This window comes from Corvus moneduloides, chromosome 1 (assembly GCF_009650955.1).
Source record: "Corvus moneduloides isolate bCorMon1 chromosome 1, bCorMon1.pri, whole genome shotgun sequence".
Lineage (NCBI taxonomy): Eukaryota > Metazoa > Chordata > Aves > Passeriformes > Corvidae > Corvus > Corvus moneduloides.
This window is the reverse complement of record NC_045476.1, coordinates 165661232-165682197: the sequence shown is the minus strand read 5'-3', so window position 1 is coordinate 165682197 and position 20966 is coordinate 165661232. Positions and strand designations below refer to the sequence as shown.

General features: G+C 54.6%; 3 protein-coding genes across 10 annotated transcripts in view; all 3 read right to left on the bottom strand.

Annotated features, from left to right (window-relative positions):
• Window positions 1-69: 69 nt before the first annotated feature.
• On the bottom strand, window positions 70-2008 carry C1H8orf82 (chromosome 1 C8orf82 homolog). Its single transcript, XM_032092865.1, has 3 exons — window positions 1768-2008; window positions 1176-1224; window positions 70-729 (listed from the first exon to the last, which is right to left on the bottom strand). The coding sequence occupies exons 1-3, from the start codon at window positions 1882-1884 to the stop codon at window positions 248-250; spliced, it is 648 nt and encodes a 215-aa protein (XP_031948756.1). The 5' UTR covers window positions 1885-2008; the 3' UTR covers window positions 70-247.
• Window positions 2009-3981: 1973 nt separating this feature from the next.
• LOC116435941 (leucine-rich repeat-containing protein 14-like) lies at window positions 3982-9740 on the bottom strand. Of its 4 annotated transcripts, none has more exons than XM_032092678.1 (4): window positions 9694-9740; window positions 7616-8047; window positions 6884-7522; window positions 3982-5786 (listed from the first exon to the last, which is right to left on the bottom strand). In XM_032092678.1, the coding sequence occupies exons 2-4, from the start codon at window positions 7990-7992 to the stop codon at window positions 5213-5215; spliced, it is 1590 nt and encodes a 529-aa protein (XP_031948569.1). In that variant the 5' UTR covers window positions 7993-8047; window positions 9694-9740; the 3' UTR covers window positions 3982-5212. The 4 variants fall into 4 exon arrangements, with proteins under 4 accessions (XP_031948569.1, XP_031948550.1, XP_031948560.1 ...); XM_032092659.1 differs by lacking the exon at window positions 9694-9740 and adding an exon at window positions 9053-9275 and having other exon boundaries at window positions 7616-8951; XM_032092669.1 differs by lacking the exon at window positions 9694-9740 and adding an exon at window positions 8534-8579 and having other exon boundaries at window positions 7616-8482.
• A 3859-nt stretch (window positions 9741-13599) lies between these two features.
• Window positions 13600-20966, bottom strand: part of ARHGAP39 (Rho GTPase activating protein 39) — a 106526-nt gene continuing 99159 nt past the window's right edge. For all 5 annotated transcript variants that reach the window (XM_032092630.1, XM_032092611.1, XM_032092620.1 and 2 more), the window contains 5 exons: window positions 18066-18139; window positions 16610-16809; window positions 16098-16189; window positions 15841-16010; window positions 13600-14687 (listed from right to left, as the gene is read on the bottom strand). In XM_032092630.1, the coding sequence (XP_031948521.1) occupies window positions 14493-14687; window positions 15841-16010; window positions 16098-16189; window positions 16610-16809; window positions 18066-18139 (731 nt within the window). In that variant the 3' untranslated portion in view covers window positions 13600-14492. The remainder of the gene's footprint in view (window positions 14688-15840; window positions 16011-16097; window positions 16190-16609; window positions 16810-18065; window positions 18140-20966) is intronic.

Genomic DNA, 20966 nt, shown 5'->3' with positions numbered 1-20966 from the left:
CCAAATCCTTTATCCCAAATCCCAAATCCTTTATCCCAAATCCCAGCACCGCAGTGAGGAATCGGCACAGCAGCTTCCACTCTTTATTTTGGGGAAGGGAAATTCCATGGAAAAACATGGGAACGTTGGGAGGGAGGGAGGGGGGGTCTCTGATTCCGTGGGAATGATGGGAATGGCTTGGGAATCTCGGTGCTGTGGGAAATTCCAGCTCCTCCTTCTCCCATTCCCCGCGGGATAAGGAATCCCTTTAGGAAGCGGCGGGCGCAGCCTCCAATTCCTGCCCGCATCCCAACTTTTCCGCCCGCAGAATTCCCAGCAATTCCCCGGAGAGCCGATACCTCCTCCCTTCCCACAGGAAATGGGTCGGGGGTCGCTCCGAGCCTTCTCCAAACTGGAATCCCAAACTCCACTCGGAAGCCAGAGCCGAGCGCACCAATCCCACGCCGCCGGCTTGGTCCGGAGCCGGGTGGTAGAGCCGCCCGTTTTCCGGGAATACCGTCAGCATTCCCGGCTGGAAAGGCACCGCCAGGCGGGCGCCGCCTCCGCAGTAGGACAGGAGGTGATTCCCGTCGGATCCAGGCAGGATTTGGGTGAAAACCACGGGAAGATCTTCACAGCGCAGGAAATTCCGCTCCCGGCCGCAGCGGGAAAGGAACGGGAATTCCGCCTCGTAGCGCCCGCTCCGGTTGCGCTCCAGGTGCTTGAAGAAGAAGGAGAGGAATCCCACATCTGTTGGGATGAAGGCATTGATGGGATTCATGGATCGGCTTCCGGCACCGAGGAATTCGTGGATGAATTCCGGGAAATTAAAAGGGGGAGGGGTTCGTTAAGGGGATTCCGTTTGGGAAAGGGGATGAGGGAAGGGAATGAGCTCCGGAGGAATCGGGGAGGGCAAATGCTTTCCCAGATGAATTTCTGGATTAAAAGTGGGTTTCTTAATTAATTAATTAATTAGGGAATGTCTTAATTAGGGAACGATTAATTCATGAGGGATTAAGATGCAAATTAGGGGCTCCCCCCCTTCCTGCCTTTCCCGCCCCTTGCCAAGGCTCAGCCCCCCCAAATTAAGGATTAAATCCCAATTAAGGTTCAAATCTTGATTAGGGATCGGAGCCCAATTAATGACTGGATCCCAATTAACGAGGGGATCCTAATTAAGGAGGGCCCAGGGGTACCTTTGAAGCAGGTGATGAAGTTCTTGACTTTGGTGTCATCCAGGAAAAGCTGTGGAAAAGCGGGAAAAAGCCTCAAAACGCTCGAGTTTTCCCAGACAGATCCCGGGATTTGTCTGGGATCCGTTTGGGATCTGGCCTGAGTCCATCCAGGTTTTTTTCGGGCAGTTTGGGATCTGTCCTGGAGCGATTCCATGGATCCATGGGGGATCTCTTTGTGGGATCTGTCCTGAGCCCATTGAAAGCTTTTTTGGGATCCCTCTGGAATCTGACTGGGATTTGTCTGGGATCTGTCCAGGATCCGTCCAGGATACGTTTGGAGTCTGCCCGGAATCTTTCTGCGATTCATCTGGGATCTCTCCATGATCCTGCTGGGATCCATCTGGGATCTCTCCACGATCCTCCTGGGATTCATCCTGGATCCACGCGCATTCTCCCTGGGATTTGCTCAGGATGCAGGCAGGGAATCTCACCGGGATCTGCTGCTCCTTCCCCTCCCCACCTCCCCAAGGACTCTCCAGTCCCCTATAGATCCCCCACAGACCCCACGCCCCCCCATAGATCCCCTATAGATCCCCTATAGACCCCCCCTCACCTGCCCTTGGTGATCCAAGTAATAAAAATACTCGCGGCTTCCCGGCCCCGGCCGCTGCCCCTGCTGGTGCCGGAGCGCCGGGCGGGCGCAGAGCCGCAGCACCGCCCCCACCCGCATCGCGACAGCGACCGGCGAGCCCCGGACAGCGCTGGGCCACCGCTCCTGTCGCGACAGGCGACAGAGGGCGCGGAGCGGGCGGCGCGACCCGGAAGTGGCGGCCTGGGGGGGGGGGATCGGAATGCGAGGGCACCCACGGGTGGTGCGGCGCTGAAAAGGCTCCGGGTGGAAGCAGAAGCGGAGGGGCTGGGGGTGCCCGGCCGTTATAGGTACCGAGGGGCCCCTATGGATCTCCAGCCCCCTATAGAACCCCCCTCAGGCATCCCTATAGGGCCCCAGACCCCTCCAGACCCTCAGCGACCCTATAAACACCCCCTATAAACCCCCCAGGCTGTGGGTGCCCTCACAGACCCCCCGCCCCCCCATAGATGCCCTCCCTCCGCCATGTTCCCCTATAGACCCTCAGGGCCCTCAGCCAGCGGGATGAGGCAAAACCCGTCGGAATGAGGTGGAAAAGCACCGAAATGAGGCGGAAAAATATCGGGATGAGGAGAAAAACGCCGGGATGAAGTGGAGAAACAGCAAAATAAGGTGGAAAATCACTTGGAATGAAGAGGGAAAACACCGGGATGAGGGGTGGGGTGGAAAACCACCGGGATGAGGGGGAAAAATTGCTAAATGAGGTGGAAAAACAACAAAACGAGGCGGAAAAACAGCGGGAAGGGGTGGAAAAATATCAAAATTGGGGTGGAAAAGCAGCGGGATGAGGGAAAAGCCACTGGGATGGGGTGGAAAACCACCGGGATGAGGGAAAAGCCACTGAAATGAGGCGGGAAAACACCAGGATGAGGCCCAAAATACCAAAATCAGTTGGAAAAGCACCGGGATGAGGGGGAAAATGCCAAATTGAGGTGGGAAAACACCGGGATGAGGTAAAAAAATACAAAAATGAGGTGGAAAAGCAGCAGGATGAGGGGGAAAATAGCAGAAGGCCCAAACCACCAAAATGAGGTGGAAAACCACTGGGATGAGGGGAAAAACACCAAAAAGAGGTGAAAAACCAATGGAATAAGGCCCAAAAATACCAAAATGAGGTAGAAAAGTACTAAGAGAAGGCAAAAAATTGCAAAATGAGGCAGAAAAGCATCAAAATGAGATGGAAAAGCACCAGGATGAGGAGGAAAATGCCAGATTGAGGTGGGAAAACACCGGGATGAGGTAAAAAATACAAAAATGAGGCGGAAAAGCAGCAGGATGAGGGGAAGAACAGCAGGAAAAGGCCCAAACCACCAAAATGAGGTGGAAAAAAACCAAAATGAGGGGGAAAAGCACCGGGATGAGGGCAAAAATACCAAAATGAGGTGGAAAAGTACTAGGAAAAGGCAAAAAAATTGCAAAATGAGGTGGAAAACCACTGGGATGAGGGGAAAACCACCGGGATAAGGCCCAAAACTGCAAAATGAGGTGGAAAACCATCAGGATGAGGGGAAAAACACCAAAAAGAGGTGAAAAACCAAAGGAATAAGGCCCAAAAAACCAAAATGAGGTGGAAAAGTACTAAGAGAAGGCAAAAAATTGCAAAATGAGGCGGAAAAGCATCAAAATGAGATGGAAAAGCACCAGGATGAGGGGAAAAATACCAGGATGAGGCAAAAAACAGCAAAATGAGGTGGAAAAGCACCGGGATGAGGAGAAAAATACCAGGATAAGGCAAAAAAACCCCCAAAATCAGTTGGAAAACCACTGGGATGAGGGAAAAAAAACCCAAAATGAGGCAGAAAAGCAGCAGGATGAGGGGAAAATCACCAGGAGAAGGCCCAAACCACCAAAATGATGTGGAAAAGCACCGGGATGAGGGGAAAAAATAATGGGATAAGGCAAAAAATACCAAAATGATGTGGAAAAGCCCCGGGATGAGGAGAAAAACACCGGGATGAGGCAAAACCCAGTGAAACGAGGTGGGAAACCACCGGGATCAAGTGAAAAAAAACCCGGGATGAGGCAGAAAAAGCCCCAAAGTGAGGTGGAAAACCCCAAAATGAGGCGGAAAAGCAGCGGGATTGGATGGAAAAACCCCCAAAAGAGGGAAATCAGGGAGGATTCATGGATTGGGAGAGATCCCTCGGCCAATCCCATCAGGGCACGACAGACTCGGGATCTGGGATAGGATGAGTTTATTTCCAACGGAATCAGAGCAGGAGAACAAGACCCCAAATCCACCTTTTCCCCCCTCCCCACTTCCCTCTTTCCCAGCTTTCCCTCAATCCCTCCAGCAGCGCTGGGAGCCCGGGGCCATCCCGTGGGATTTTCCATTTCTCCAACGTGAATCTATCCCACAGCAAGTTTTCCATGGATTTCTCCACTGTGTCGTTCCCATGGGAGAGATTTCTCCATGAATCCATCCCAAGGTAAGAGTTTTCCACGGATTTCTCCACCATGGGAAAGAGTTTTCCAGGATTTCTCCAACGTGAATCCATCCCACAGCGAGTTTTCCATGGATTCTTCCACCACGGGAAAGAGTTTTCCAGGATTTCTCCAACGTGAATCCATCCCACAGCGAGTTTTCCATGGATTTCTCCAACGTGTCATTCCCATGGAAGACAATTTCCTTTTCCAAGGGGTCAATCCTTTGGGAACATCCCACTCCAAGGTTTTTTTCCTCTGCGGTCACGGAATCCTACCAGGAATCTGCTCCCTTTTCCATGGATCCGCAGGTCCTTGCGAGGATCCAGCCCCAGGATGGGCTTCCCATTGGATGCACCAGGGAATTTTGGGAATTTCCACACCAGTTCCTTGGAATAATCTCCAGAGTCGTTCCTTTCCCATATTCCTGCTCCAGGATTCCATCTGTGCCATGATGTGTTTCTTCCAACTTAATTCGAATTCCAGAGGCGTCATCACCGTTCCCGATGGGATCAGCCGGACACGGGAGAAGCTTCCGGCAGCTTCCCACGGAATCCAGCCCCGGAGCCTCCCAAAATTTGGCCATGCAAACCCAATCCCAATGGAAAAACGCCAGGATGGGCTGGAAAAAGAACAAAATGGGGGAAAAACACCAGAATGAGGTGGGAAAAACTTGGAATGAGGAGGAAAAGTATCGGGATGAGGGGAAAAATATCGGGATGGGATGGAAAAACCTCAAAATGCGGCAGAAAAGCAAGAAAATCAGGGAAAAAAATCTCGGGATCGGGTGGAATAACAACGGGATGAACAGGAAAAATCCTGAAACGAGGTGGGAAAGCACCGAAATGAAGGGAAAAAAAATACTGGAATGAGGTGGAAAAGCACCGGGATGAGGCGGGGAACGCCCCAGAGTTTGGGAAGAAGGAGGCGGCGCTTTTCCGGGCTGGAGGCTCCGAGCTTTTCCCGCCTCCAAGCCTTTCCCGAGTCACAAGGAGAAGTAGTCCATGGCTCCGTGTCCGTAGGGATTGTAAGTCCAGACGAGGTCGGTTCTCCCGGAATTCGCCAGCAGCTGGGAAATCTCGGCGCTCGCCGCCGCCAAACGTTCGCCATCCATGGGCTCCTCGTAAATCCGCCGGGATCCCGGGATTCTGCGCGGAGGCTCCGGCTTGTAGCAATCCACAGGGAAGGGATACACGACCAGGCGCAGATCCGGCAGCTCCAGGGTTTTCTGGAGCAGATCCTTGAGCGCGGCCGTGGACAGGGAATTGCCGTAGAGTCCCAGGAAGCGCAGGCGGGAGCAGCGCCGGAGCGTCGGCAGCAGCGCGTCCAGGTGGGAGTCGGCCATGCGGCATTCCATGAGATCCAGGTGCAGCAGCGAGGCCGAGGTTTCCTCCAGGAGCAGCCGGAGCGGCTCCAGGAGGCTTTGGGAGAAGTCGTGGCCGCTCAGATCCAACCTTTTGAGGGCCGGAGCGTGGAAGCTTTGGGAGAGGAAGGCGAGGTCGGCGGGAAGGAGGGAGCAGAAGGCCAATTCCAAGCTTTCCAACGGAGCCTGGAGGTCGCTGGCGGGAGGGAAAAGGGAGAGGTGAGGCCCGCGGGGACGTTCCGGAGCCGCCGACGGAGCAGAGGCTCCGTGGGATCAGGAAATGTCGGGATGGGTCCCGGATTGGTGGGGGAAGTGCGGGGAAGGAGAGCTGTGATTGCATCCATGGAATTGGGGAATGGTGGAATTCTGGAATGGCTGAGAGTGGGAACAGCTCCAAGAGCATCAAGTTCAAGGTTTGAGAATCGTGGAATTCTGGGATCATGGAGGCACAGAATTGTGGAATCAAAATCGTGGGATCGTGGAGTTCTGGAATTACGGGATCATGGGATTATGGGGCCATGGAATGATGGAATTATGGAATGGCTGAGGTTGGGAAAGATCTCCAAGAGCATCAAGTTTGACCTCTGAAAATCAGGGGATTTTGGAATGATGAGGTCATGGAGTTCTGGCATCATGGAATCGTGGGATCACAGAGTTACGGAGTCATGGGATGATGGGATCATGGAGCCGGCCGGGAGCTGTGATTCCCTCCATGGAATTGTGGAATTCTGGAATGATTGAGGTTGGGAAAGAGCTCCAAGAGCATCAAGTTTGACCTTTGGGAATCATGGAATTATGGGATCATGAAGCCATGGAATTGTGGAATCAAAATCGTGGGGTTGTGGAGTTCTGGAAATATGGAATCATGGGATTATGGGCCATGTTATGATGGCATCACTGAATTATGGGATCAGGGAATTACGGGACAATGGAATCACTGAGTCATGAGCTATTGGGATAACGGGATCATGGGATCATGGCAATATTGGGATAATGAAATCCTGGAATCATGGGGTTACTAAGATTGGAAAAGATCTCCAAGATCATCAAGTTCAGCCTTTGAGAATCCTGGAATTCTGGGATTATGAAATTACAGAATAACGGAGTCGCTGAGTCACAAACTATTGGGATGATAAAATCCTGGAATCACGGGAATATTGGGAAAATGAAGTCCTGCAATCACAGGATCACTCAGGCTGGAAAAGACCCCCGAGATCACCAACCCCAACCCTTGGGAATGCCCCCGGAGCACGGGAAGGGCCCGGCAAGGATCCCGCTCCGTTGGGAACTCACCAGAGGATCTGGCGCAGATTCCCGGAGAGCCGGGAGGATCCCAGGTTGAGCTCCCGGAGGCTGGGCAGCATTCCCAGCTGCCCGGCCAGGCACCGGATTCCGATGGCCGATTCCGGCGTCGGGCGCCGCACGTCGACGTTGCTGTACTGGAGCTTGAGGCTCCGCAGCTCCGGGAAGCGGGAGAGGTGCGGCAGGATCACCGAGAGCCCGGTCAATCCCAGATTCCGGAAGCGCAGATCCACCCTCCGCACGCAGGAAGGATCCAAGGATTCCAGCAGGCTCACGATTCCGGCCAGGGAGAGCTTCTCGGCTTGGAATTCCCGGCACTTGAGGCGCAGCGGGCCGGCGGCTCCGGTCTGGAGCGCGTCCCGGAGGATCCCGTAGGATGTTCCGTTGACGAACAGGTCGGCGTGGACGTCCACGCCCGGGGGCTGCGGAGCGGCCGCGGCCGTGGCGGCGCCGGAACGGCCTTTGTGCCGCTTGGATCCGCGCCTCTGGAATTCCCGCTGGTGCTTGGACACCTCCACGCAGGCCTTGGCCAAGGCCACGGTGCCGGACCAGACGCTCATCCCGTCGGGAGCGCGGCCGGCGGGATCATCCGGAACTCCCGTTACATCCAGCACGCGGAGCCGGCACCCGCTGGGAGGGAAAACCGGGAATGAACCAGCAGGAAAACTCACGTGGATGGAGGAGGAACCGAGGTTGTGCCCATCCCGGAATTCCCAAACCCACCTGGAATCGCGTCCCGGCTCCTCCAGATCCCGCCGGAGCTGCGCCACCACGGCCAGGATGACGGCCTGGACGCAGAGCTTGCAGGGATGATCCCGGAGCAGCTCCCGGCGCCCCACGAGCCGCTGGAAGTTGAGCACCGGGAAGGGCCAAGCGGTCACCAAATCCCGCAGGACCAGGGGTCTCCCATCCAGGAATGCAGCTTGGAAAAGGATGGGATAGAGGTGGGCGGGAAGGGCGGGAAGGAGGACGGGAAGGGGGTGCTGAGCCACCATGCGGCGGGCGCACAGGAAAAGGAGGGAATCCGAGTATCCCGGGGGCAGCTGGCGTTTGGGAATACACGGCGGGATTTGGGTGGAGCGGCTGCGTGAAGGAGCCATGGCGGAATCCCGGGAAAAGCCCCGAATCCAGGGATATCCCCGCTGGAAAGGGAACCTGTGGGAGGAATGGGAGGGCGAAGAAGGCAAAGGGGGGCGTTTTGGGGAGGGGAGCTTGAGTGGAGTTGTTGCAAAAATGGGGACCTGGAGCAACCCCAAAAGAGCCTCAGCCCAGTCCAGGGATCCCCAAAACCAGTCCAGGGATCCCCAAAACCAGTCCAGGGCCCCCCCAAATCCCCTCAATGAGCCCATGGACCCCCAAACCAGTCCAGGGACTCTCCCCAAACCAGTCCAGAGACCCCCCAAACCACGCCAGGGACCCTTCCCAGACCTCCCCAAACCAGTCCAGGGACCCCCAAACCTGCCCAGGGACCCCTGAGGGATCCCCAAAACCAGCCCAGGGACCCCCCGGGCCCCCCAAACCAGTCCAGGGACCCCAAAACTAGCCCAGGGACTCCCTGGACCCCCTAAACCAGCCCAGGGACCCCAAAACCAGTCCAGGGACCCCTCAAGGATCCCCAAACCAGTCCAGGGACCCCAAAACCAGCCCAGGGACTCTCCAGGCCCCCCCAGACCAGCCCAGGCTCCCTCAAAACCACTCCAGGGATCCCCCAAAAACCCTTCAATCCCCTCTGGGACACCTCAAACCAACCCAGAAACCCCCCAGACCTCCCTAAACCAGTCCAGGGATCCCCCAAACCAGTCCAGTGACCCCTAAACCAGTCCAGGAATCCCCCCCGACCTTCCCAAACCAGTTCAGGAACCCCAAAACCAACCATGGGGCCCCCCAGACCTCTCCAAACCAGTCCAGGGACCCCCTAAACCAGTCCAGAGCTTCCTAAACCAGTCCAGGGACCCCCCTAAACCAGTCCAGGGACCCCCCCAGACCTCCCCAAGCCAGTTCAGGGACCCCCAAACCTGCCCAGGCACCCCTCAGGGATCCCCCAAACCAGTCCAGGGACCTCCGAACCAGTCCAGGGACTCTCCAGGCCCCCTAAACCAGCCCAGGGACCCCAAAACCAGCCCAGGGACTCTCCAGGCCCCCCCAAACCAGCCCAGGGACCCCAAAACCAGCCCAGGGACTCTCCAGGCCCCCCCAAACCAGCCCAGGCTCCCTCAAAACCACTCCAGGGATCCCCCAAAAACCCTTCAATCCCTTCTGGAACACCCCAAACCAACCCAGAAACCCCCCAGACCTCCCTAAACCAGTCCAGGGATCTCCAGAACCAGTCCAGAGACCCCCAAACCAGCCAAAGGAACCCCCAGATCCCCCCAAATCAGCCCAGGGACTCCCCAAACCAATCCCGGGACTCCCCACATCCCCTCTAAACCAGTCCAGGGATCCCTCCCGGGCCCCCTAAACCCACCCCTCCACACCCCAGGGATCCCCCTAAACCAGCCCAGGGATCCCCAGGAGCCCCCCTAAATCAGCCCCCCCTCCCAGGGAGCAGCCCCGGACCCCCCAAACCACCTCAGAGACTCCCCCAAGACCCCCAATCCAGCCCGTCCCACCCACAGGGTCCTTCCCAGCCTTCCCAATCCAGGCCGGGACCCCTCCCCAACCCCCTTAAACCCACCCAAGGAGAGCCGCCAGGCCCCCTAAACCCCTGCAGGGTCCCCCCAATCTCCTGAAGCCCCCTCAGGGACCCCCCGAACCCCCAAACCAACCCCGCCACCCCCCCCAACATGGCGTCCCCCACTCACCGCCTGCCCGCAGCCCCCACCCGCCCCTGCCCGTATGGAAGCTCCACCTCCGGGTCTGCGCGCTGCGCCCACCAATCAGCGAGAGAGCTTCACCCTGGGGGCGGGATCTCGCCTTTTTATTGGCTCTTACTGCTGTCTGTCAAAGTTCCACCGCAGGTCTCATTGGTTGTTGCGGTGTGGGCGGGCGCTTTGATATTACCTCGCATTTATTGGCTCTTTTCGCTGTCAATCAACATTCCTTACCTTCTCATTGGCTGGCGCGCGGCGGGAGCGGGAGGTTCGCTCTGAGGCGGCTCTGGGGTTCCCCTACCCCCCAAGCCATCCCCGGATCCCGATCCCGGATCCCGATCCCCGATCCCGGATCCCGATCAAGGATCCCGATCCCGGGGCCATGGAACAGCAGCGGGGGCTGAGGGCGCTGCTGAAGCGCTGGGAAGCCGAATTCCTGCGGGAACGGCGGAGGAAGCCCAGCCAGGTCCTCATAGGGGGGCTCCGGGGGGAATTTGGGGGGGCTCCCTGAGGAGGATCCCTGGAATGGGAGGGGTTGGTTTGGGGGCCTGGGAAGGTCCCTGGGATAATCTGAAGTGGTCTGGAGATGTTTTGGGGAACGCGGGGAGGTCTCTGGGATGGTTTTGGGGGGTCCCCGGAATGGGATGGGGCTGTTTTGGGAATGCTCGGGGGGGTCCCTGGACTGGTCTAGGGGGTCTGGGAGGGGTTCTCTGTGGGGGTTTAGGGGGACTGGGCGGGGCTTAGGGGAGGCCCGGGGGGGGTCTCTGGGATGGGAGGGGCTATTTTGGGGTTTTCCTCACTACATACCCCCTTATAGGTCTTCCTATAGGCACCGCCCGCTTCCCTTGGTGACCCAGGTAATTAAAACACTCGCGACTTCTGGGCCTTGGTCGAATCGCGACAGCGACCCCACGGGGCCACCCCCTGTCGCGACAGGCGACAGCGCCCGCGGCGCGGGAAGTGCGACCCGGAAGTGGCGGCATGGGGGACGGGAATGCGGGGGCACCTCTGTAGGGGAGTGCGGCGCTGAAAGAGCTCCGGCTGGAACCGGAACCGCCAACAGGGGGACCGGAGGGACACAGCTCCAGGGACAGCTTGGGGACATCTGGGGGACTCCCAGAGTCCCCGGGGACACTTGGGGATACCCAGAGCCCCTATAGACACCCCTGGGACACCGTTGGGGTCCTCTAGGGACACCCAAAGCCCCTATAGACACCCCTGGGACACCGTTGGGGTCCTCTAGGGACACCCAAAGCCCCTATAGACACCCCTGGGACACCGTTGGGGTCCTCTAGGGACACCCAAAGCCCCTATAGACACCCCTGGGACACCGTTGGGGTCCTCTAGGGACACCCAAAGCCCCTATAGACACCCCTGGGACACCGTTGGGGTCCTCTAGGGACACCCAAAGCCCCTATAGACACCCCTGGGACACCGTTGGGGTCCTCTAGGGACACCCAAAGCCCCTATAGAGACCCCCCCCCATAAACCCCGCTGTAGAGCCTGGGGGGGTGTCTCTATAACCCCTGGATTTTGGGGGGACCCCCATATTCCTCCCAGCCCCGTATCCCAAATTCCCGGCTCCCATCCCAAATTCCCGGCTCCCATCCCAAATTCCCGGCCCTTTTCCCGCTCCAAAGGGACCAGGACCGAGCAGCACTTTCCATACGGAGCTTTATTCACACGCGGGGGGGGGGAGGGGCACGAAGCCCCCCCCCCCCCCCGCCCCCCCCAAATACAGAGTTCGGCGGCCCCTCGGGAGACCCCAAAATCCAACCCCCCGCTCGTAGCGGGGGTGGGGGAGGAGAAAGGAGAATTCCCGAGGGAATTCCCGGGGTGGGGGGTGGGGGGGAGGGAATCCTGGGAAAATCCCGGGGAAGGAGGGGCGGGTCCGTCCCTTGAATTCGGATTTTTTCCCGTCGTTTTTTTTGATTTTTTTTTTGGTTTTTTTTTTAATAATAATAAATAAAAACCTCGAGGCTTTAAACAAAAAAAAAAACCAAACCCCAAAAACCGCCGGAAAAAAAAAAAAAAAAAAAAGAGGGGGAGGGGAAAATGACGTAAAAACCAATTAAAAATGAATGAGTTGAGCCCACAAATTAATGAACGAATGAACGAAATATTAATTAAGTGGATGTGGAGGAAAAAGGGGGGTCCCTCCCCCCCACCTACCCCTGGCAGTGAGCAGCGCTGGGAGGTAGCGCTGGGTCGGCCCCCCCCAGTCCCAGTTTGGAGACCCCCCCACCAGTTTGGGGACCCTCCCATGATTTTGGGGACCCTCCCCGGGCTTTGGGGACTCCCTCCATGGGACCCCCTCGATTTTGGGGACTGTCCCCACCCCATGGGACCCCCCCCCCCGCCCATTTTGGGGGCCCCCTCCATGGGACCTCCCCACTTTGGGGTCCTTCCCATGATCTTGGGGACCCCCCCGGCGTTGGGGGCTCCCTCTCCGTGGGACCCCCCCTCATTTTGAGGATCCCCTCCATAGGACACCCCTCCCATTTTGGGGATCTCCCCACTTTGGGGACCCCCCCATAGGACCCCACCATTTTGGGGACCATACTCCACCTTGGGAACCCCACCCATGGGACCCCCCCATTTTGGGGACCCTCCCAACTTTGGGACCTCCCCAATTTGGGGACCCCCTCCATTGTGGGGACCATCCCCATTTTGGGGACCCCTCCACTTTGGGGACCCCCCGCCCCCCACCCATGGGACCTCCACCCAAAATTTGGGGCCGTTAATTAAATTTGGGGGGGGTCCTCCTAATTAGTAATTGTCTTTATAGGTCCCTATAAACTCTTATGGGTGCCCCCACCCCAAAACCAGTGGGTGCCCCCCAAACCAGTGGGTGCCCTCCAAACCAGTGGGTGCCCCCCTGGGTGGAGCCAAAGGCGCTTGGGGGGGCCCTGGGGGGACCCTTTGTCTCTGGGGTGGGGTGGGGGCACCACAGAAGGACCTGGAGGAGATTTGGGGGCACCAAGCTGGGACCTGGAGCAGATGATGGTGCCCAGGTGGGTCCTGAAAGATCTGGAGGAGGTTGGGGGGCACCAAGGTTGGTCCTGAAGAAGATTGAGGGGCACCAAGGTGGGGCCTGGAGGACCTGGAGGAGATGGGGGGGGGGCACCAAGATGGGTCCTGGATGAGGTGGGGGCACCAAGGTGGGACCTGGAGGAGACTTGGGGGCACCAAGGTGGGACCTGGAGGACCTGGAAGAAGTTGGGGGGTGCTCAGGTGGGACCTGGAGCAGATGATGGTGCCCAGGTGGGTCCTGGAGAAAATTGAGGGGCCACCAAGGTAGAACCTGGAGGACCTGGAGGAGATGGGGGGCACCAAGATGGGTCCTGGATGAGGTGGGGTCACCAAGGTGGGTCCTGCTGGAGACTGGGGGCACCAGGGTGGGACCTGGTGGAGATCTGGGTCACCAAGGTTGGACCTGGAGGAGATTGAGGGGCACCAAGGTGGGACCTGATGGAGACTTGGGGGCACCTAGGTGGCCCTTGGTGGACCTGGAGGAAACTGAGGGCACCAAGGTAGGTCCTGGAGGACCTGGTGGAGGTGGGGGTGCACCAGGGTGGGACCTGCTGGAAATCTGGGGCACCAAGGTGGGACCTGGAGGAGACTGGAAACACCAAGGTGGGACCTGGAGCAGATGATGGTGCCCAGGTGGGTCCTGGAGGATCTGGAGGAGGTTGGGGGCCACCAAGGTGGGTCCAGGTAGAGACTGAGGGGCACCAAGGTGGGACCAGAAGGAGATTGGGAGCATCAAGGTGGGACCTGGTGGAGATGATGGTACCTAGGTGGGTTGGGCAGGACCAGATGGAGATTGGGGACCTCAAGATGGGTCCAGGAGGAAACTGGGGGACACCGAGGTGGGTCCTGAAGAACACTGGGGGGCACCAAGATGGATCTGGGAGGACCAGGAGGAGATGATGGATCCTGAGGTGGGTTCAGGAGGTGATAATGGACCCCAAGATGGGTTCAGGAGGACCAGGAGGAGATAGTGGACACCCAGATGGGTTCAGGAGGAGATGCTGGAATCCAAGATGGGTCCTGTGGGATGAGGAGGAGATGCTGGACCTCAAGACAGGTCCAGGAGTTGAGGGTGGGTTCCAAGATGGGCCCAGGAGTTGATGATGGGTTCTAAGATGGGTTCAGGAGGACCAGGAGGAGATAGTGGAACCCAAGATGGGCCCAGCAGTTGATGATGGGCTCCAAGATGGGTCCAGAAGAACCAGAAGCAGATGGGAGGCCCTGGCATGGGTCCAGCAGGGCCCGGGGGGTGCTGGGCCAGGTCCTGGTGGTGCCAACGCGCGTGGGACAGGATGGACACGGTGACATGAGGGGACATCCTGCCCACCCAGCTCCTCCAGCACCCCAGGATGGACAATCGGCCACAACGACCCCCCCCAGGACACGGCCACTCCCATGGGGACCCCCTGAGTCTCTTCCCTGTGGGGGACAATTGTCACCGTGGTGGTCCCCGGTGTCCCACGTTCTCCAGGTGAGCTTCTCCCACCACCCTGAAGATGGCTCTGCTCGCGTCACGTTCTCCCAACCCCATGGAGACACCAGGAGACCTCTCAGATTCCTCGGGAACGTCCCCACGGAGCTGAGATGCTCCTCGTGACTCCACCGGCGAAGAGCTGGGCAATGCCACGGCCAGAAGGTCGGGATGGACCACGGGGGACTTCTCTGCAGCCCTGCGGCCGGGCGGGAAGGTCCGGCCGGAGCTCCTCGGAGGGGACGGTGGGGCTGGTGACGGGGTGGGGACAACGCGGTGGCGGCCGCTATAGGACGCCTTCCATGAAGCTGGTGTCCAGGTGCTGGATGAGCACCCGGATGAAGGACATCTCCTTGCGGGTGTTCTCGAAGATGATCCGCGGGTCATCCGATTGGCAGCGCAGGCAGTTGGGGGCCATCACCATGGCCAGGTTATTGACGTCCATCTTGGTGACGGCCACGTTGGCCGGCTGCATGAAGACCTGGAAGGGTGAGGAGGAAGAAGGTGGAGGTGATGGGGTTGGTGGGAGATGGGTGGAGGGAGGTTCTGGATCTTGAGGGAGATGGGGGTCACCACGTGGTGAAGTTGGAGAATCCAAAACGACCTCAGGAGAAGGAACCAGAAGGGTCAACCATGGGGTGAGGAACACCTGGGGTGGATGGAGGTGATGGGGTTGGTGGGACATGGGTGAAAGGACTGTGTGGACCTCCTGGTTCTTGGTGGAGATGGGAATCACCTTGTGGTGACCTTGGAGAACCCAAAACCACCTCAGGAGAAGGAACCAGGAGGGTCACCAGGGGCACAAAATCATGGGGTGGGAGGAGGAAGATGGAGGTGATGGGGTTGGTGGGAGATGAGTGGAGGGACCGTGTGGACCTCCTGGTTCTTGGAATCACCTTGTGGTGACCTTGGAGAATCCAAAACCACCTCAAGGGAATGAACCAAGCCAAGAGATCACACAAGGAGACACAAACACCTTGGATGGGTAGAAGGTGGAAGTGGTGGGATTGGTGGGAGATGGGTGGAAGGACCACGTGGAATTCCTGGTTCTTGATGGAGATGGGGATCACCATGTGGTGACCTTGGAGAACCCAAAACCACCTCAGGAGACGGAACCAGGAGGGTCAACCATGGGGTCAGGAACACCTGGGGTGGATGGAGGTGATGGGGTTGGTGGGAGATGAGTGGAGGCACCGTGTGGACCTCCTGGTTCTTGGTGGAGATGGGAATCACCTTGTGGTGACCTTGGAGAACCCAAAACCACCTCAGGAGAAGGAACCAGGAGGGTCACCAGGGGCACAAAATCATGAGGGTGGGAGGAGGAAGATGGAGGTGATGGGACTGGTGGAACTCCTGGTTCTTGGTGGAGATGGGGGTCACCACGTGGTGACCTTGGAGAACCCAAAGCCAGCTCAGGAGAGGGCACCAGGAGGGTCACCAGGAACACATGGGGTGGGAAGAAGGTGGAAGTGGTGGGACTGGTGAGAGATGAGTGGAGGGACCGTGTGGACCTCCTGGTTCTTGGATGAGATGGGAATCACCTTGTGGTGACCTTGGAGAACCCAAAACCACCTCAAGAGAATGAACCAAGCCAAGAGGTCACCCAAGGGGACACCGGAGGCTCCTGGTCCTACCTGGAGGAAGCGGATGAGGTAGCACAGCACCATTTTGTTGATCCTGGGCAGGGAGTGGACGACGGCGATGGCGGCCTCGGGGTTCTCGTAGTGGGTGATGCACTGCTCGTAGAAGTCGTGCGGGATCAGTGGCTCCTCCAGCTCCCGGTACCAGAGCTTCAGCAGGGATGCTGGAAGGAGAACATGAGGAAGACGAGGAGATGTGAGACCTTCTGGATGGAGCTTCTGCCCCCCCAAACATCGGCCCGAGGTCTTACCGGGAACGTGAGGGTCCTCCAAGCCGGTGGGGATCTTCCATTGGTCCACCTGCAGCTTGAGGGCATTGACCTCGTCGATGTCACCGGGGACTCTGTGGGGTGAAGAGACGTCGGTGGCCGAGTGACAGATGGGGACCTCCCATCTCAACACCTTTGGGTGCTCCAGGAGAGCCAGGAGGGAACATCAGTTGGGCATGGAGCCATTTTGGGAGCTACTTGGTGCAACCAAGACCTCGCCATGACTCTGGTGGCCACCATGGAGAAACCTCCATGGCCTCGGAGCAAGGAGAAGTTGAGGGAACCCAATGGATGGTGCCACCAAGACCCTGCCATGACTCTGGTGGCCACCATGGAGGAGACCTCATGGCCTCAGAGCAAGGAGAAGTTGGGATGACCCACCAGAGGAGAAGGACACCCAGAAGGGGGAAGCTGCCCCGTTTTGAGGCGATTCCTATGAGAAGCTCCAGGTTGCCACTACCATGGGATGTCCCCGTGACCGTGGGTGGCTTTACCTGAAGATGCCCTCGGTCTGGTCCCCGTTGAGCGCCAGGACCTCCTCGGAGAGCCGGGTCTGCACCCAGGGCAGCTGCCGGTCCGGGTACCGCTCCTTCTGCATGGTGATGATGTCCTGCAGGGAGCTGCCAAACATGGACGGGTTGAAGACGGCGTTCTTGGCGTGGCGGATCTCCTCGATGTTCGGCTTCTTCAGGCCCTGCAGGAGACACCAGAGGTCACCGGTGGCCTCTGTGGTGGCCCCGCGGCCAGGACGGGATCCTACTCAATCCCACCACCCCTCAGTTGAGCTCCATGGGGATGGTGATGGAGCCATGGATGGATTCTGGTCAACTTGGCCAAGGTGGTTCCACCACCCATCCATCCAGCATCCATCCACCATCTTGATTCAGAAGTGGATCCAACCCTATGGAGCTTGGTGGGACCATGGCCACGCTGGAGGATCTACACCAATGGGTTTTGCTGGGAGGAGGAGCCACGGCTCTGGGATGCTTCTGGGAAGCTGAACACTGGCGCTGTGCTTCCAGAAAGTTTCCAGAAGGTCTCCAGAAGTTCCTTAATAAGTTCCCAGGTAGTCTCCAGAGAGTTTCCAGAATGTTTCCAGGTGTCCAGAGAGTTTCCAGAAGATTTCCAGAAGATCCTCAGTCAGTCTTCAGAATGTCTTCAGAAGATCTGCAGAAGGTCCTTAAAAAGTCCTCAAAAGGTTTCCAGAAGGTCTCCTAAAGGTCTTCAGAAGGTTCTGAGAAGTTCTCCAGAAATTTTCCAGAAGGTCTCCAGAAGATCCCCAGAAATTCTCAAGAAGGTCCTTAAAAGTTTTCCAGAAATTTCCCAGAAAGTTCTCAAAAGGTCTCCAGAAGGTTCTTAGAAGTTCTCCAGAAGATCCTTAAAAGGTTCCCAGAAGGTCCCTACAAGCTCTTCAGAAGTTCTCCAGAAATGTTCCAGAAGGTTCCCAGAATGTCTCTAAAAGGTTTTCAGAAGTTCTCCAGAAAATTTCCAGGTGGTCTCCAGAAGATCCCCAGACAGGTTATAGAAGGTGCCCAGAAAGTCTCCAGAAGGTCCTTAGAAGTTTTCCAGAAGGTTCTTAGAAGTTCTCCAGAAGATCCTTAAAAAGTTCCCAGAAGCTCCCTACAAGGTCTTCAGAAACTTTTCCAGAAGGTTCCCAGAAGTTCTCCAGGAAGTCTCCAGAAAGTCCTTAGAAGATGCCCAGATGCTCTCCTCAAGTTCTCCAGCTCTCCAGAAGATCCCCAGAAGTTCTCCAGAAGCTTCCCAACCACTCTGGAGCCACCACCAGATCCTCACCGTGACCCCGCCACAACCAACCATGTTCTTCCCACCATTTTCCACCTCCCTCCCTCCTCCAGCCCCTTCCCCAATCCCAGCAGCCCCCAGATGATCCCGATGGGAGGTTGGACCTCCTTGTCCAACCCTTCCCAAGCCCATCCCGTTGTCCGGTACCTTCTTGGCTCCGGTCAGAGCCGCCTTCTGGAGTTTGTTGTAGCAGTACTTGGCGTAAGTGCTGATGGCCACCCCTGCAAGAGAAGACAGTGTGGGTGGTGGGATGTCACCTCAGGATGGTGGGATGTTACCTCCAGGGTCCCCTCCCTGTCCCCCCCCACGGATGCCGTGGCTGCTCCATCTCCGTCCCTGTCACCGTTCCCGGGGAATTTGAGGAGAACGAGGTCCCCCTTGGATCCCTCACAAGAGCCTTGGAGAAACCACCAAATGTGGAGCCCTGGAGCTCCCTCCATGGTGGCCTCATCCTGGGATGTCCTGGCTTTTGGGGGCCACCACTTCCATTGTCACCCTTGTCGTTCCCCCACCCCCCCCCCCCATCCCATCCATCTTCTCCTGATCCCACCACTTCCATCCTCATCCCATCTCCTCTTCCTGATGTCCTCCAACAAGGAGATGATGCCCTGAACCCCTCGGAACATCTCTGAGGAGCCAGTGGGATCATCCCAAGGGAGATGCTCCAGCAGCCCCACAGCCCTGGGGACCTGGTGGCACCTTCTGGACCATCCCAACAACCCTGGGGACTTGATGGAACCTTCTGGACCATCCCAGAAGAAGCTCTGGGGACCTGGTGGAACCTTCTGGATCATTCCCAGAGCCTGAGGCACCTGGTGACACCTTCTGGACCATCCCAACAACCCTGGGGACCTGGTGGCACCTTCTGAAGAAGACCTGCTGGATGGGTGACCCTCCAAGGGACATTTTTTGGTCAAACCCAAACTCGGTGCCTTGGGATCCCCCCCTCCATCCCTGGTGCTGGTGTCTTCCAAAGGATTCCTGATGGATTTTTGGCTCTGGAGGGGTTGATGGATGGGTGGGGTGGGTCTGAAGGCACCTCGATGGAAGAGCCTTGAGGGACATCCAATACTGGGTGACCTCAAACCATGGAATCCACTCATGGAATCATGGAATCCACTCAGGAAATCATGGAATCATGGAATGGTTTGGGTGGGACCTTGGAGGACCATCTAATCCAAACCCCTTCCAGGAGACCAGGTTGGATTTTGGGATGCAGGCCAGGAGAAGATGGATCAACGACCCCAAATCTGCTCGGTGTCACCTCCAGGGGTGCCGAGGGTGGATTTGATGGGTTCTGATCCCAACTTTTCCGGCGCGGATGAAGGATCGTCCTCCCCCTGAACTCTTGGATCTCCTAAAGCCCTTCTTGGGTGTCCCCTTGAGGTTCCTCCACTTGAATCCATCTGGAATCCGGCTCCGGAGGGGGAATTCCCACAAAATCCACCCAAACCCAGAGGAATGCTGGGAATTGCAGGGATCCCACATTTCCCTCAATCCCACTGGAGATTCCGGAGGCACCTCGGGGTCGTCCGGCATCGGGAAACCCCAATGGTGGATTCCAAGGGGATTTTCTCAATTCAATTAATTATAGGATATAGATTAATTCTATTAATTAAGTCAATTATATTAATGACATCAATTAAAGAAATCATATTAATAAAAATTAATAAATTATATTATTAAATAAATTAAATGTCTTTGATTAATCAGTATTAAATCAATGAATTAATAACTAATAATATATTAATTAAATATAGCATTATACCATTAATGTTCTTCTAAGATAAAATTATATATATTTATAGTTATTAATAATTTTTAATTATTAATATTATCATTATTATAATTATTATGAATAACATTGTATTACCTCTTATTTCAATATAAATAATATAATTATTAATAAATAATTAATCTTACGCATTATATGATATATAATTATATCAGAATATATGGTATAATTATTTGGTATTTATAATACTAAATTATTTATTTTAATATTATTAATATTATTATTAACAAGTAATTAGAGTAATTTTAGAAATAATATATAATTATATCAGACTATATTGTTTAATACTTGATATTAGCAATAAATTTCTAGTAAATATGATAAATATCTATTAAATGATATCTAATTTATAATTTTATATATATAATATCCATTTAGAATGTATTTTATAGAAATATATAATTTATATTCAGAAGTAGTTTGTGTTAATTAAAATATAACAGAATATTTCTAGAAAAGATATAAATGTCAGAAATATTAATTTCTAGACAAGGTATCTTTAGAATTAATTAATTTAAAGAACGGATAATAGAATCTTGCTAATAAATATTGATCTATAAATAGAACAAATAGATAAATATATTAATAGGTATAATATATTAATTGATAAATATCGATTTACCGATAACATTACAAATCAGATTTATTTAAATTGTTGATATTATTTAGAGAATATATAATGGAGAACTGCTAGAAAATATTAATTGTAATGTTATAGAGAATTATAAAAAATAGGGATTGATCCATAGTTATCAATAATATTCTATCTCTACATATTATATAATTGAAGATATATTGGATTTGGCGATATTTATAAATGAGATAGAATTATATATATTACACATTATGTATTATATATTATAAATCATATTATATATAACATATTTTATATTATGTATTGTAAATGACATATATATTATATAGTATATATGATACATGCTATGTTATGTAATATAAAATAATGTAATATCATGTAATATGTATAATATTGAATATGAAATATTGTAATAATATAGAATATATAGAATGATACTGTAATAATATCGAATATGAAATTACAGTATTAATTATAATAGAAGCAGATCGATAATTATCGCTAATATTCTTTATCTATATCTTATATAATTGATATATTGAATTTAGAGATATTTAAAGATGAGATATAATTATATATATTATATATTATATATTTTATATTATGGATTACATCATATATATTATATAATCTATATAATATATGAATATGTTGTATA